Genomic DNA, 17981 nt, shown 5'->3' with positions numbered 1-17981 from the left:
CATTAGCTTAATTAAAAATAATTAAGCTATTTGGCACCAAAATTATGACCTACCACAACCCACATACTGATGTGACCGATTTTCAATGGTCTAGACACGTAGAGAGAAAAACACCTACGGACTATTCGATTAGAAACCTATTTAGCCGTCTAATAACCTCTTTGTTAATTTCTTATGTTCTTTCTGGAGTAATATATAAAGATACTATCAACTAGTATCTACATACCCGTAACTCACAAAAAGAGTAGATTTGACATGAATTTTAGTGGATAATTTGTTTACTGAACCTTACTTGATTAAAATGATTAGATTAGAAACCTCTTATTTGCGACGATTTACTTCTTTTGTTGGAAAAAGATTAGGGTAAAAAATGTTAGAAATATCAGCCTTAGTTTGATATCCACTCCTAATTTTGGTATTCAAAATGAGGAAAATAGTGATTAGTGAAAGACAAAAAGATGAGAGTTAGTATGAGTGGAGACGCCAGAGAACCCAACAAGCAAGAAGGTAAAACTAGAAATGTTAAGAGAAAAAAAGATGACAAAGAAAAAGATAGCTGCCCGCCTGCCCCAAAACTAGATGTTGGCAAAGGTTTGAACTTTGAAGTTCTTTTCTTTTTCTTCTTTCTTTTTAACTTTGGGTATTGGAGTTTGAACAACTTTAGATAATTGAGTAATTTAAAAAAAAAAAAGGAGTTTTCTAATGCTTTCCTTATCTCTCTCTCCTTAGACAAACATAAGATGGCAATCATGCAAAATTATTCCAACATAAAGGTTTCTATGTAAAAGTTTCAAATCTCAATGTCTTACTTTTCTTATTATATACTAATAATTTTCTTTCTTCAAAGCTTGTAAAATTTCGATGTGAATATGTTTTCATTTTATACTTATCACCATGCGCTATGAAATTAGGTCGTCGGAGTTTTCCTTCACACCAAGAATCAACAACGTACCAGAATGTAGACATCGACAAGATTACCACTCGACAAAAAAATATTTCGAGCTTTATTAGTCCATGCGAAATTGGCATTTTTGTTTTTCTCAATAAGTTTGGATGAGTGGGGTATACCATATGAAAATTAATATTTTGAGATACAAAAGAATGGGAGAGTGAGATAGTTCTTCATATACTTTAATGAAGATATGTTATCACTTTTTTAAAGGCACCACTTTATTTTTTTAGGTAGATTGAGCACTTGAGAAAAGTTGATGAAAAAGTATAATCATAGAAATATGATATTTTACCAACCAAAGAGTAGACCCAAGTATCTGATGAGATTCATATGTACTCTTTTATGCATTATACCTAGCTTTGTTTTGGGTGGGGTAGTCACTTTCTCTTTCTCTGTGTATCTTACTTTAATAAGAGCAACGAGGGTTTCTTTTAGAGAGAGAAAGAGGTCTCTTTTGTTTGTTTCTTTTCCTTTGCCCTTTTCTATCACAACTTCATGTTCACTGGCTGCTGGTTCTTTTCCTTTTTCTTGAATGAGTGAACATACTACCTACATAGGTTATAATAACATTTAGCTTTTGTGTAATATAGCCTTTTACTCAACTTTATTTTATGAGTGTATAAAGGATTTTTCGTGGATAAAGGGTTTATCGGCGCTCTGTGGAACTGCTTTTGAGTCTTCTCTTAGCACTGTCAGTGAGTATCGGACAAGGCAGTCTGAGAGCACTCGAACTAGCCTGAGTCCTTGCTGGTCAAACCCAACACAAATTATGCCTAGTAGTCCGTTGGGACTCTAAGAGTGAGGGTGGGCCTAAAACAATTTGTGGAGTGCCTATAGACCCTCACCTCGAGTCTATAAATAAAAACTGTGACGTTGGCAGATTGTCCATGGATTCAACCTTCATCTGTATGTACAAAATATGTTACTCCCCGTACATGGAAACAGTTCGTATAAGGCGTCGCAGCGTCGGCTCCAAACGGGTCATCAACAAGCGTCTTTAGAGAAAACATGTGGAGCTTCGCTACTGGGTTTGGCCCATAAGAGTCCCTCTGGTCCTTGGGTAGTGTCTGCTTTGTGAGTCAACTAGCCCAGGCCTATCATTCTATCAACGGCCTCAAGAATTAACTTGGCCAACTCCAAACGGGTCACCAACAAGCGTCTTTAGAGAAAACATGTGGAGCTTCGCTACTGGGTTTGGCCCATAAGAGTCCCTCTGGTCCTTGGGTAGTGTCTGCTTTGTGAGTCAACTAGCCCAGGCCTATCATTCTATCAACGGCCTCAAGAATTAACTTGGCCGAAAGGAAGTTTTAAAGGCGTCTCGGCAAACCCTATATTCTAGATGATGGTTAGAGCGCCATCTCAGACTTAGAAACCGAGTCTGTAGACTTAAACCGATTTGGTCGACTCGCGTCCTCACCAGTTTGGGAATTTCGCTCAAATTGGGGCTCTAGCCCACCACGAATTTCGCTCAAATTGGGGCTCTAGCCCACCAAGAATTCCAACCCCAGAAAATTGGAGTTGAATTCGATCAACTTTGAGCCAAGTTTTGTAAAACAATTCAGCCAATGTCCACTGGTTTCAACTCAGATAATGGAGTTGAAATCGGTAGACCTTGCATCGAATTTTATAACAAAATTTGATCCTAATCCCCCATTGGGAGCGCTTCTAACCAAAGGAGTAGGCCAATAACAATCAGATTTCAAGACAAAAAGACAACTACACAACAACCATCTCATCAAAAAAAAAAAAAACTACACAACAACCAGGAACAAGTATAGGATGGGAACCACTAAAACTGCTTGAAATTGAGCTATCTGATTAAACTGTGCTACCATTAACAGACTGAGTGACAACATGAAGACATAAAATAAGAGAGAGAGAGAGAGAGAGAGAGAGAGAGAGAGAGAGAGAGAGAGAGAGAGAGAGAGAGAGAGAGAGAGAGAGAGACAACACACTCTTTTTTTCACTACTGAGACTGAGAGAGAGAAGAGAGAGAGACTAGCGTCTCTTGGAGGCAGGTTCTTTCTGTGCATAAAAGAAAACAGAAGCAGCTGGAACACCAAACCCATTTTGACCTGCAAAATTTCTAGTACTGAAATGTATCCTTGAAGGCACCAATTCTTTATCCTGATGATTAGCAGCATTATCCTCCTCATTCCCAAACACCATAGCAACTCCTCTTGTGGACATTAGTATTGGGCCTCCATACACCAATGGCCCTTTCTGCTCAAACAATGTGAACACATACCTATGGATCCCAATTGGTGGCTTTGGTTCCATGTATGATACCACCTCTCTTCCTACAAACAACAACAATACCTTATAACTAAATTATGGGCGAAATTATATCCTCAAATTATATTTTCAAAAGAACTCAATAAAAAGATGATAAATCATCAACAAAATTATAATGTCAAGACGTAGATATTTGCAATGATTTCGTCGTTGTGACTTTATGTCTAATTCGCCAACTTATGTAGGACTAGGAGTCTAAAATATCTCAAAACATATTTGTGCGAACTTGATTGAAATCATGTCTTCTCTATTTGGTCATCTAACAATTTCTTCCCGTTGCACACGGAATATTCTTCTTTGCCAAATAGAGGGCGGACATCTTTTTTTCCTTTCCGCCGTAACCGTCATTGAGGTCTAAATAACCATAAATAACTCCGAATATCGTTTTCTCCGCCGTAACCGTCATTGAGGTCTAAAATAAATAACCATAAATAACTCTGACAAAAAAATAGTTGTAAAATGAGCGTTTGCAGAACAGTTGTCAAACGACGGTTTTAGTGAGTTTTTTCCGCCGTAACCGTCATTGAGGTCTAAATAACCATAAATAACTCTGACAAAAAGATAGTTGTAAAATGAGCGTTGTCAGACGACGGTTTTAGTGAGGGATGGTTTTTTTTCCATTGTAAAATATAAATAATTTATGCAATGGAATAATTATAAAAGGAATAATTCCCTCATAACAACATTCACTATAATTATCATTTATTTATATCTTCCTTTTCAAGAACATCTGGCTTCCCTAGACTATTTCAATAAACATATTTTCATGTTATAATAAAAAGGTAGAATGACATAATCAATGATATTCTTGTACTAAGTATATTTTAAATCTTTTATACTCCTTTCCTCCCATTTTGTCCTGGTGTTATTCCTTTCCTAAAGAGCCGCTTAACTAATAGAAATATTTATAATCCGAGTACATATTTGAGTAAGTCTGGGACATGCGGGTCAAATATTACCCGAATTTAGTAACATTACTCGAAATAATAGGTTTTTTCTTATACCATTTTTTTTAATTGTAAAAATAAATAATAATAAATAATAGAATTTTCAATGAACACCAACCTTGCCAACTTATAATTATCTCTAGTGAATTCTCAAGCTTCATCAAGTTGTATACTAATATATACCTTTATTTTTTATATGCATGCATAATTCGAAAATGAAAATATATACTAACCTTTTGTGGTATCAAGTCCTTCTGGGATATCAACAACAATCCTGCATCAAATTATCACACTGGATTCATAGGCCCTCCTTGGAAGTGAGTTTGTTTTCACTTTCTTTTAGTGAAAATTCTGAAAGAATTTATTCAAATAATAAAATTCTAAAAAAAAATATGTAAAAATTATTACCAATGAAGCCATTCCTTCATGTTGGGTTCACTTGGAGTTGGTGCATCAGGATCAGTCATAACCTAAAAAAATAACCCAAATCAAAATGAAAAAAAAAATGTAAAACAAAAAAAAAGAAATTTTTTTTACTAGTAAAATAAAGAGAAGTACTTACAAGGGTATAAAGGTTGGTGGAGAGAGAAGAATTATTGATAAAAACAAGCGGCTTTTCACTAACTACAGACGGCTTAAGCTTAATACCATTTGTGATTTTGGTTGGTCCATAGTAAACGGCAAGGTCAACTGTTGGATTGAACATATCAACAACATCTCCGATGACTTTTCCGACCACAAGTGATTGAACTGACCTAGCCATCTTCTTCAATAACACAAGTTTTGAAATTGTTTTTCAAGAGGGTTTTTTGAATTTATAGTGGTTTTATTTTGGGTTTTCTCAACCTTACCTCCCTAGCCTTAGTTGAGTAATTGGATTTGCCCCCCCCCCCCCCTCCCAATAATAAGTAGTTGAGATAACCCCCTTAGACCAACCGGTTTAGTTAAAAAAATGAATACTTGTGTGAGTTTCATATTTAGTCACTATAAGATGAAATTACTTATTATTAAATAATGGTTTGTACAGGAATAGGGGAAAATAGTTTTGGTTACACGTAATTTTGTAATAGAGGAACACTAGTGTTTACGTGTGTGTTTTTTTCTACCATAACTTTTGGTCGAAGGCGTAAACTTAGTTATGAATAGGTGCGTGGTAAATTTACTCAACCAATTGCTCAATTGGGGCTAGGGTGTTAGTCCAAATATTCTTTTGTTTTTGGACTTCTTATTATATTCAATGAAGTTTGAGGGACTAAAAGAGGGGAGAAATAAGGAATTGTTACAAGTAGGATGGCTTTAACTGTAAATTTCTGATAAGATGTTGATAGTTGACACGTTTCGATAATACCTCAAATAATGACACGTTTCAATAACGTTCATTTAGTTTGCTTTTCCAACACGTGGTTCAAGTCTCACGACGGTTTATTTTTATTGTGCAAAGGACTAAAAGGCCCTTTTATGATTTAATTCCTAATAATAGATATTTTAATGGATTAATATTTCCATCATGTGGTTCAAATCTTTTCTCTAAAATTATTGAAATTGCTCATCTGTAAGAAGAACTTGAAAATGTTACAGCGTTAGTCAAGAAGGATCTGTCGCGTCGTACACAAATACCGTCGAACGCGTTATATTGGTGACTGAAGAAGGTAGATTCATTTGTATCCGGTTTCAGTTGATCTGGCGAGATAACTTCGAGTTTAGCAATTTTTGTTTAAGAAATTTTTTCGATTACCATCACTAAATGTTCAATTATTTGAATTAAAGGAATAGGTGCTGGCATTGACAAACTAGAATGAAATTATGAACTTCTATATTGTGTGGTCAATAAAAATCACCGAGCAGTTTCACCTGCATCAAGATGCAGAGAATTTCAATGCAAACTGTCAATTTTTTCTTTCCAGTTTTAGGTGGAAGTATTTGGTCCAAATTTGATATTTGCGTAACGGTGAAAAATATTGACGGTTTAACCTGCAGAAGTCAGAGAAATGTAACGGGCAAGTGTCTGTTCACTACTTTCTTGTTCATATATGGCAATTAAGTAATTAATTTGCTAACAATTTCTGAAGGCAATGATGATTAGATCCTAAATAACGCTTAAAATAAGTGTTTAATCTTTAAAGTTGACAGTTTTAACATCTTTTTGCTTTCTGGCCCATCGACTTACAGAGAACCGAACTCAAAAGTGATGTTCCAAAAAAGGCGAAGAAAACAATTATTCGGTTCCTAACCACTACATAATTTGATTTTTAAATCGGATTCATGATTAACTTTTGGAACTCCTCTAGGCTTAAAATTCTTTATTATAATGCTACTTTAATTTCATTCTAATCTTAGCCAAGGTTTCTAGGTGAAGATTGGACATGAAACAATGGCCAATCAATGTCCAAAAGGACCAATCAGAATTGACCAAACCCTAATCATGTACTACTAGTTAGTCTTTTAAAACATAGAATAGAAGTGGCATTACATTGAGAGTGACCAGCACCTATAGAAATTTACTAAAAGAAATGAACCAAAACCTACCTACTCAATTGAGGCCTAACTTCTTTTACTTGAGTAAAGAAGTGACCATAATTATACCTAATTCAATACTACCTACATTATTAACATTTTGTGGTGGGGTTTCCCCCTAATACATTGATTAATCCATCACTTTTGTATCTTTCAGTTAGGTGTCACCATCAAAATTGTATATAAGTGTGAATTGTTTTTAACTCGATAGAATAGTGTCCATCTACGAACCAGGATGATATTCACAGAAACAAGACTGATCTTCGTTGCTATTGTGACGTTCTACCACTGTAACTGTATGACGGGTAGGAATCATCACAATGTTATGTAGGCACACAAGATTGTTACCAAGATTGATTAATCCATCACTTTTGTATCTTTCAGTTAGGTGTCACCATCAAAATTGTATATAAGTGTGAATTGTTTTTAACTCGATAGAATAGTGTCCATCTACGAACCAGGATGATATTCACAGAAACAAGACTGATCTTCGTTGCTATTGTGACGTTCTACCACTGTAACTGTATGACGGGTAGGAATCATCACAAAGTTATGTAGGCACACAAGATTGTTACCATGACCGAGCGAATAAATATCTTGTTTGCCCATAATACTTCCCTTTAATAAATAAATAAAAAAAAAAAGAAATGTTATATACACTTACATCTCCTTTGACTTCAATGAAAACTACCTTAGATGTGAGTGTATATAACAAAAATGGTGAGTGCATTTAAATTTCCCAAAAGAAAAAATCGTTGTGGGTCGAAATGAATTGCCCAAGCCCACAAGTAATAATAGTGGGTAATAAGTACTATGATATAATATAAAGCCCAGTATAATGAAAAAATATGGAGAAGCTACAAGATCATTGAAGTTGACAAAGTGGTGGCAATCACAACTGCCTTGAGGTAGACCATAGCTCCACTAATTCCACCACCACAACCGGCGGCGCCGTTTTTATGATTGGAAGGACTTCCCCGCCCACCATAAATGATAGTTACTCCTCCTCCACCACCTCTACCCTTTCCGCTACCACCTCCTCGTCCACCACCACCACCTCGTCCACCACCACCACCACCACCGCTAGCTCCCTTTCTCACATATGCGTTAATAGTCTTGTTGGGTTGAAGTACTGCGATGTCATTAATCTGTCAGCATAATAGTCAAAGGAAAAGAAGAAAGAAAGAGAGAGAGAGAGGTACCTGAATGGCCGAGAGATGGATGAGAAGTAGAAACATTAATTAAGAATGAGAAGAAGAAAATGATTAGAATAGCTGATAATCTAATCTTTCTTAATCCCATATTTCTTCAAAATGATTAGAATAGCTAGCTAGGTGATGATTTGTATGAATCTCAAACTTAATTAATCTCCTATAGCTCTTTCAATTATACAAGTAATGTTAAAAATGATCAAATTCTGGATCGAACGACTTTCTTGTTTATAGAAACAAATTGAAAGCTTCGTAGAGAATTTGAAGTAGCTCAATTCCCCTTAAATAATATATATAAAATGGAAATCCGAGGGTTGACTCATTGACATCCAAAATATCATATATTATATATATATATATATATATATATATATATATATACATATACATATATACGCGATACGTGTGTGTATATATAAGCGCGTCTTATTGACCAATGGACTTATTAAACATTTTCTACAACAAAAAAGAAAGACCTATTGAACATGGTTCTATGTTAGGCAGATGACTCATAATTGCCGAAGGAGTCCGTTGTCCTTGGTGTGGTTTGGTAGTTCCTTTAGGGTGGAGCTCTCGAGAAACTGGGGGTCCGTCGTGGGGGTCGTTGAATCCATGGGGTGCGGCCGCTCCCCCTAGCCTCCCCCCTAAAACCACCCCTGTCGGTTAAACTGGTGGAACGGAGATTGTGCATCAAGATGTTCGCAAAGGCCGACTCTCTCTTTGGTTCGGGATCCAAAATAATACTAACTGAGCTCTATAGGAGTCCTATGTGAACAATGAGCTCCCAAGTGTAAAGGGGTGCCTTTAGGAGTTATGAATGGGCGCCTTTAGAACTTCCATAAGAGAGGTTGGGCAAAAGGCCCATTCCTTTCTCCAAAAAGAGAAGCAGGCCCACTGCACACAAGGAATGAGGGGCAGGTCCAATAATTAAATGATGGTGGGAAATTACAACACTAAGGAAACTTTTACTCTTATTTACATAAATTGCCACCCCGAAATTACAGAAATGCCATAAAAAAAATCCGGCTTTTCACGTTTTTCTCTCTACACTTTATTCTCCACTTTCTCTCTCTACATTCTATTATCCACCGTCATCCTCTCCATCTCTCTCTCTCAAATCTAGAATAAATTCTTTCTCTTTCTACAAATATATTTTTGTTCCTCTTTTTAAATACTTTCTCTCTTTGTGAGTTTTTTTCTTTTGTTTTAGGTATGGTATTTTCTTAAAATCTTAAAGTTCTTTTCTTTTTTGGATAGATGTTGCATTATTTTTTGTCAAATTTTTAATTCCATTTATCTACAGATTTATATTTTCCTTTTCAGGTTTCATTCCATTTATAATCAAAAGTCATATACAATTCTTCCAAAACATAAGTTATTTTAGTGAAACAATTTACTGTACTTTGTAACATTTACTATATTTATGCTTATGTACAAATAGACACGTGTATTGCACACGAATGTATATGTTGACAAATTATGTTTTGGTAAAACTTCAACCGTAAGTTCATGTCATTTTGAAATGTGCAGTACATTTTCTAATGTACTCCTATAGAAGTTTGCAACCTACATTTGAAAATATGCATAATCTAATGTACTCACATTTTGGGATATACAGTAAATTAGGAAATGTATTGTAAATTAGGAAATGTACCTTGTACAAGTCTGTACCCCACATTAGGAAATGTACTTTAAATACTTTCTCTCTTTGTAATTTTTTTCTTTTATTTTAGGTATGATATTTTCTTAAAATCTTAAAGTTCTTTTCTTTTTTGGATAGATGTTGCATTATTTTTTGTCAAATATTTCATTCTATTTATATTAGTCTTTCAAGTTTCAAATTTATCTACAGATTTATATTTTTCTTTTCAGGTTTCATTCCATTTATAATCAAATGTCATATACATTTCTTCCAAAACATAAATAATCTTAGTGAAACAATTTACCGTATTTTGTAACATTTACTGTATTTTTGCTTATTTACTAATAGACATGTGTATTGCACACGAATGTATATGTTGAAAAATTATGTTTTGGTGATATTTCAACCGTAAGTTCATGTCGTTTTGAAATGTGCAGTACATTGTCTAATGTACTCCGTATAGAAGTTTGCAACCTACATTTAGAAATGTGCATAATCTAATGTACTCACATTTTGGAATATACAGTAAATTAGGAAATGTACTGTAAATTAGGAAATGTACCATGTACAAGTCTGTAACCTACATTAAGATTTATCTTGTATCGGAAATTATTTATTTACAAAACATTGTAATTGTACGATATATGATAATTTATTGTGTATCAGAAATTATTTATTTACAGGACACTTTTGTATTGAGATTTATCTTGTGTATCGGGAATTGTTTTATTTATTAGCCTTTGGTTATGTACTAAACACTTTTGTACTGAGAATTTTCTTGTGTACCGAAAACTGTTTTATGTACTGGTCATTTGGTTATTTACTAAACATTTTTTACTGGAGTTTTCTTGTGTACCGGAAATTGTTTTATGTACTATACAATTTTTTTATATTTCTAGGTCACTTTTGTACTAGGAATTATCTCGTGTACTGGGAATTGTTTTATTTACTAGCCATTTGGTTATTTACTAAACACTTTTGTACTGAGAATTTTCTTGTGTACCGGGAATTGTCTTGTGTACTGGAAATTTTTTAGTAAAGAAAATAAAATAGTCAACGCAGATCAAGTTAAGGATAACTCCTAAATTGAAAAATTTAAACGTTTAAGAAAAAAAATTCACAGTTGCAACCTTGACAAAATGCGGTAAAAGATAGAAATATGAAACAAATGAAACTAAAAAATGTACAGTGAACTTCCACATGACAAAGAAACGTGGGAACTTTCACATGAACCGGGAATTTTGAAATGTACAGGACATTTGGTTACTTACTAAACATTTTTCACTGGTAATTTTCTTGTGTACCGGGAATTGTTTTATTAACTATACATTTTTTTATTTCTAGGTCACTTTTGTATTAGCAATTATCTCGTGTACCGGGAATTATTTATGTACTGGCCCTTTGGTTATGTACGTGACACTTTTATATTGGAATTTTTGTATGTACATAGTCTCCCTCTCTTTCTCTTCAATGTCCAAACTTCCTTTTCCCATCTCTCTCTATAAATGTATAAACTCACACGCCCACAGTTCTATGTACTAGGCATTTGGTTATGTACTAGATACTTTTTGTACTGAGAATTTTCTTGTGTACCGGGAATTGTTTTATGTACTGGTCATTTAGTTATGTACTGAGAATTTTCTTGTGTACCGGGAATTATTTTATGTACTAGCCTGGGAATTTTCTCTCTCCATATTTCCTATTTTCGCTATCTTTAAAGTTTTATTTCTTTTTCATATTAAGTTATTTTAGAGAGAGAAAGTAAATCTAAGGCTTTGAACAGAAGAAGAAGAAGATGTGGTTCAACTTTGAAGTTGAGTTTAGTTTCGTACAAGTTTCTGGTGTTATCAATTGATCTTAAAATTGATTAATCAGTCTTCAATCAAGAAAGAAGAAACTAAGGTCTGAACTCTTTTAAAACTGAGTAAATCGATGGAAAAAACATTAAGAGAAAAAAAAGATGAGGTTTTGTTTTACTTCATGATTTGGATTAGAAATTTATTTAGTGTTTTACAATTATATACTTTTGCCAACAATTTGTAACTCTAAGTTGAATCAGGTTAGAAGATGATGAGCAATAGGTTTTAAGTGGAGATATTTTAGAGAGAGAAAGTAAATCTCCCATTAAGTTGAGAGAGAAACTGAGAATGAGAAATATGAAAGAGAAAGAAAATGCGTTAATTAGAGAGAGAGATTTGAAAAGGGTAAAAAGAGAGAAAAAAAAAAAAACACAACTTCCAAAACACCTTTTTACTTGGGATACCACAAAAGCTGAAATTTGGACCTGCACCTCATATTTCATCTATGGTGGAGGAGAACCTTATTAACCCACTAATATTTGGTCCTCCAACTCAAAATTCCCTTCCATAATTCATAAGAGTCTCTTCTGAGTACCCCCGACCTATGGGTTATAGCCCTACAACTCTTCCTCACACTAATTACTTAACAATTCAATGCCTTGTAAATTAAACAAGATTAACAATTTAAACTTCTTGTTTAGGTTAATAAAGATGTCGACTCTTGTTTCTTAATTGACATACAGAACTACAAGAAAATGGCAACAAATATCTCTCTGATGAGGCCTTTACATTATCGAAAAACACCCAATTATACGAAATTTAATTAAATACATAATTAATTTTACATGAATCCATTTAAGTCTAATAAATCAGAAATTTCAAACTTCAACAAGTCACTGCAGTAACTATCTCTATCATCTTCAATAGAGCTAGTAATATTCATTGAAGAATTCAATGGAGTTTGGCTTGATGAAGGTGTTGATATAATTGAATCAAAATCAAAATTCTTATTTGTATAGTCACTAGCTTGAAAATTTGAATTTTCAAGTAAAGGGTTCATAAAGAACTTATCAATATTGCTCCACCCATGTTCTTGGTTCAATTCTTGACCAAGATTTTCCATCATATTTGAAGGAAGGATTGCATTTTCTTGGAAAGGTTTTTCTTGAGAATTGAAGTTCATAGTATTCAAGTTTGATTCTTGATGAACATTACAAGGAAATTGTGGAATGGTTTGATTATTTTCTATTTTAACATAAGGAGTAGGGAATGAAGTTTCTTGAATTTGATTTGGTTGGAAATTTGAGAATGGGTTATTTTCTTGCATATTTTGAGGAAGATGTTCGAGTTTTTCAAGGCGGGATGACACGAGAGTGGTAAGTAGTTTAGTGAGGTTGGGATTAACTAAAGATTGAAGGGCAAGTAATCGAGATATGTTCGTAAGTTGATGAGATTGGTTGATAAAAGACGATCGAAACATTGCAGATAAGTCGAAAAGATCTAGACGAGGAGAGTGGGTAACTGGATCGATACCCATTTTAAGAAGTTTTTTCTTAATGTGGGTATTCCAATAGTTCTTGATTTCGTTATCAGTTCTTCCAGGTAAGCGAGCTGCAATAGTAGACCACCTAATCATTTGAAAATAAAACAAAAATAAATCAATAATTTAACTTAAATTCTCATGGAGTAGGTAAATAGTCCAAAAAATTAAGTAGAAAAATGAAGAAATTGACTAAATAGGTAAGATTTAGAGAGAGAGAAAATTATTGAACTTACTTGTTGCCCAATACACTATGTAATTGAATTATGGTTTCTTCTTCCTCAAATGAAAACTTTCCTCTTTTGATATCAGGTCGAAGATAATTTGCCCAACGAAGTCGACAACTCTTTCCACATCTTTGGAGACCTTCATGAAATATAAATTGAGTCAGAAAATCAATTCATACCAACAAACTCTTGAAAATCAAAACACCAACAAAAATATATAGAAATATTGATATGAATCAATTTATTCCTTTGAATTTTAATCAAGCAAATATATATGTGACCATTACAAGTGTTTGGGATTTTCAAAGTATAGTTAAAATAGTGATATTTGTATGTGTAAAGAAAAATAAAATAATGTTTGTATTTCAAGAAGAATCTTAACTTATGGCAGTCTAAGATTTCAAGAAGAATCTTAACTTATGGCAGTCTAAGTCTACACGAAGTTCTTAGCTACTAAACTACAACTTCTAGGCTCCTAACTATGTTGGAGCAAAAACGCAACTGCTTTGGCTGCGTCGTGCCTAGACCGACGTCCTTATAAATAATGAGATATGAATCAAAGCATGACATAATAAAACCCTAGCTAGATGGTCGAAGGTTTGAAACTCCTATGATCATATATAGTACTACTATATATGGACCTCTTCATCAACTAGACACATGATGGTGATGAAGAAAACGAAAAAGTACTAACCAGCATTTTTGGGGAGGGTCCTCCAACTACCATGACCATTCTTTTGAATGTGATCAATTAGCTTCTTATCTTCCTCTGGTGTCCAAGGTCCTTTCTTAAGTCCATTTTTATCACAACAAGGTGATCTCCCCATACTAATTACTATCTTTGAATACCTTAGCAGCTAGAGAGAGTTAAAAAGTAGAGAGAGAGAGAGAGAGGGGTGGGGTTTGTGTTAGCAAGTTGTTGTGTAGAAGTGATGAAGGTTGATAAAGGAAGAGATTCTATATATAGAGAGAATGTAAAACTCTTCAAGTCAAAGAGGAGATTTGTTACCGTTTCATTTGAAGGAAACATAAGGTAAACGTGTCATCCTCTCAGGTGGTAACACGTCATCCATATCTTACTAGTAAATTTTCTCTTTGTTGGTTTTTATCTAGTCGAGGTTATTATTTCCCCACTCCTCACTTTATGGATTTATGTAACTAGTTGTCTACATATTGTAGAGCCACGTACATACTTCCTTTTTAACTGTCTCTTTCACTGCCCCCACAACATCCCCAAAGGCCCCATTCTCTCTCTCTCTCTCTCTACTTTCCCTCCGTCCATGGCCTCTCTCTCTCCCCCCCTCTATGTGTTGTTTACTTCATTGTTCAAACAGATGATATCAATTCAAGTTTACCCTAGTTTTTGAATACCAAATTACCAAGTTCTATATGTACAGACAATGAGAGACAAATGTTGTTTTATTATATATTTGTGAGAAAGTTTATCACAATCTGATGAAATTGTAAGAATAGTTTTATACGGGAGGAAGACGATTCAGCAATCGAGAATATAATATTTAAGTCATCTCTATTTATTGTCATTAAGTTCTGATTTTGAATGACCTCAAATGTGATAGAGAGGATTCGAAAACCTAACATTAATTTGTAATCTACATAAGTATGTATCAATGTATGCCTCACGTTTGTACACAACATCTTTGGTAAGGAAATCATCTTAGCTTTTTAAGTCTAAACACCTTTAACTTTTGGGATTAAGGGCCCAAGAACATCAAATAGAGGGGCTAGCCATGGAGAGTCTTATCATGGACTAAGACCCCTTTCCACCTCACCAATTAACTATCTTTGTTGGTCTAAAACCCTGCCAACCATTTTCCTTGTTGAATATGTATGTGAGATCGAAAAGTCATAAATATAAACTGTTTAATAGTTTAATAATAATAATACTATGGCTAGCTAGCTAGCTTATCAACAAGGGATTCATGCAAATAATACATGCAATATTTCTTAGATTAATAATATATACCCACATTCACCTGATCTTATGTCGTTTTATGTACTGTTTGTGGTTTACATATGAATTGGACCTACCTTCACTGTTTCAAAGTCTCTACTACGTATTACCTCCTTTCTTCGACTCAACTCAACCTCCTATCCTATATAACTCTTTCATTAAATAATATTAATATTAATAATAATAACAATATTCAATATTCCAACCCTTGTCTTCTCACTATATATGCCAATGCGTGGCCACCACCTGTCTAAAATGGGCTTCAATAATAATAATAATAATAATAATTTCTCGATCCCCTCAACAACGTGATATAAGTCACTTGGTACTCATCCTCAACGATGGATGTTAAATTTGTGGTCATCCAACTCAAAATCAATTGGCAATGAGTGGAGAGGATCTATACTTTATATTCTTGGTTGCTAGTTACCCATTCTCCCATGTGGGACTGTCTCACAGAAATTACTAAAATAATCCAATAAATAGAGAACATAATAATTATATATCAAACTATTTACATGAGATACTTTATGTAGATCAAAGTTAAGATTGAATAGAAGTCACTGAATGAGAACTATTCTCTCAAAGTCATGGTGTAAGAGTTTAGTTTTAGGATAGTTAGTCAATTAATCAGAGTCTTCCGCTTAATCGGCAACTGAGTCTTATATTATTAGCCACCATACGCCGGACGTTGGAGTTCTTCTCTTTTCTTCTTCTAAAATAGTACTAATGCTCTTGTACCTCATTAGAGCTCTTGTACTACACAAAGAAATAGCACCATCTTCATAAAATATCTACCTCGATATCTATATTATTAAGCATCCATGCAAGATTTTCGTGACGATCTCCATGCAAAATAAAAATCATTAACTAATTTTAAATTCAGTGAGTATAATGAAACATACTACGTGTCTTCTCACGAGTTCTCCAAATTAAAAGGACCACATTGGAGAATCACCATCCTTGTCTGGCCATGTCAGCCTCTTCTGACGCGAGGAGTGGCGTCTATTTCCTAATAATTAATAAATCTTTCTCTAGATTTCTCTTTGAAAAGAGTCATTTTGCCTGAAAATGGAGGCAAAGCTCAGCCCGAAAATTGGTATGGTTGTCTCTTATTGGTCAGACTATTTTCGTTCCTAGACCAGTCGGAACAGATTACACCAATTACGGGATGAAGTCGGCTCCTATTTTTAGGCCACATAGCATTTCTGAAATATATTACTCTATTAATCACTTCGCTTATATTACAAGTTTGTAATCTTCTAATCCCTTTTCTTTTCTCTAGAGGTTTCTTCTTACATATAATATAACCTAACTAAAGTGCATGATAGTACATAACTATGATATCATTATAATATAAAGAAAGCATTTCCGGAAGTTTGAACCCCTTGAAAAAAGCATGTGTCTCAAATACGTTTATTTTACCCACTTTACCCACCACTCACTATAAAAGTAAACTTTGGTCAACTATTAATTTACTTTTAGCTTAACTTTGTTTTTGACAAATTATTATCTTAATCATAACCACAAGTCATTAACTTGTGATAATTACATTTAACACCACTAGTACATGTCATTTTTCTATACTAGTGTAGTCATATATTCCTAATTCCATTGTCTATCTTAAATTCTTAATAGAGCATCAAAAGCTATAGTTGCTAGCTCAAACTTATTAACACGTACTATATACCAAGGAAAGACAAAAAAATGAACGATAATATATACTATAATTTTAGGACTTAGGGTCGTCTCCGGTGAAAGTTCAAATTTTCAGAGCAATCAGACATGGTAGAACATTTATAAAACTAAGAACGTAGAATTGGTCGTTAGATATAGACCATCAGTACAAACTTCGACAACGTTTGACCTTATAAAATGATCAATATAATAGATATTCAGTAAACTATCATACTATTCGTTATTGTTAATAATGGTAGTCATCAATTAATTAATTTGATTAAAGAGAATTTAGATGGGAAGTATGTCTCCTTGTTAGGTTTAGTGGAAACACCCGACAAGTATCCGGTTATGAATTATAATATGCTTAATTAAAAAAGTAAATCTTTCTAATTAGGGTTAATAAACTCCCAACAGTATACTGCTTTATTTCTGAATCGGGATTTTAGATTAAAAAAAAAAAAGTTAAACAAAACAAAAATATGCATGAAAATATTTTTCCTGTTCTTTGGTGTCCACCAGCTCCACAAACTCTTGTCATTTTCTATTCAATTTTAAGTGTACCACTCCAAAAAAAAAAAAAGCTGATTTTTTTGGTTTATTTGTTTGTTAGGTTTAAGAAATACATTTTCCTAGATTATGTGAGATACCATATCTTATGGTTTGAAATATAATATTGTATGTTACATAATTTCTATGTGTTTGGTGCATAGATATGTATACAATAACTCAATCCTCAATAAGGAGACCATGAGAAAACTGAGATATACAACTTATTTTTAGCCCAAGCCCATACAGGTTCATATTGGGTAAAGTTGCTAAAAAGGCTTCCCCACGGCAAATTTAGGGAGACCATGAGAAAGCTGAGGTGCCTTTAGTTTTTGTATAACTTCCCTATGTTGGGGATGTCTCGATATCATTACGAGGGTGTCCCTATTTGTTGCTATAGGCGCCTCTTGCAGCCAAATTTTGTGCCTGTGCAAGTGGAAGGTGCACCCTTAGAACTTTCAAGGAGTGTTACTTGCTATATTGTATAATGGCTAGTTCAACATTATTCAGTTCTCCTACATAACTAGAAATCACAATATGTTTTGTAATTCCTTTTACTTTGATAATTGATAAGAAAAGGAAGGGAGACGTTTGAAAACTCGGCAAATTTAACACTGACACGATAACAGAACAAAATCAATTCAAATTTAGTGTGA

The 17981-nt window shown here is 33.9% G+C and overlaps 2 protein-coding genes and 1 long non-coding RNA gene across 3 annotated transcripts; all 3 read right to left on the bottom strand.

Moving 5' to 3' along the window:
* Positions 1–2892: 2892 nt before the first annotated feature.
* LOC147560286 (protein MOTHER of FT and TFL1-like) lies at positions 2893–4966 on the bottom strand. The gene is made up of 4 exons (XM_086662445.1): positions 4757–4966; positions 4603–4664; positions 4428–4468; positions 2893–3252 (listed from the first exon to the last, which is right to left on the bottom strand). Exons 1-4 carry the CDS (start codon positions 4955–4957, stop codon positions 2951–2953), a joined length of 606 nt encoding a protein of 201 aa, XP_086518571.1. The 5' UTR covers positions 4958–4966; the 3' UTR covers positions 2893–2950.
* Positions 4967–7378: 2412 nt separating this feature from the next.
* Positions 7379–8173, bottom strand: LOC147560285 (uncharacterized). Its single transcript, XR_015234791.1, has 2 exons — positions 7911–8173; positions 7379–7840 (listed from the first exon to the last, which is right to left on the bottom strand). It is a non-coding gene; the product is annotated as an uncharacterized LOC147560285 (long non-coding RNA).
* A 3884-nt stretch (positions 8174–12057) lies between these two features.
* Positions 12058–14068, bottom strand: LOC147560284 (transcription factor MYB102-like). The gene is made up of 3 exons (XM_086662444.1): positions 13822–14068; positions 13137–13266; positions 12058–12988 (listed from the first exon to the last, which is right to left on the bottom strand). The coding sequence occupies exons 1-3, from the start codon at positions 13952–13954 to the stop codon at positions 12202–12204; spliced, it is 1050 nt and encodes a 349-aa protein (XP_086518570.1). The 5' UTR covers positions 13955–14068; the 3' UTR covers positions 12058–12201.
* Positions 14069–17981: the final 3913 nt, after the last annotated feature.

The sequence above is a fragment of the Eschscholzia californica genome, unplaced genomic scaffold (assembly GCF_041429995.1).
Source record: "Eschscholzia californica isolate CP2 unplaced genomic scaffold, dmEscCali1.0.p SCAF_2, whole genome shotgun sequence".
Lineage (NCBI taxonomy): Eukaryota > Viridiplantae > Streptophyta > Magnoliopsida > Ranunculales > Papaveraceae > Eschscholzia > Eschscholzia californica.
Note: the sequence above shows the minus strand (reverse complement) of the source record. Positions and strands in the feature narration are given on the sequence as shown.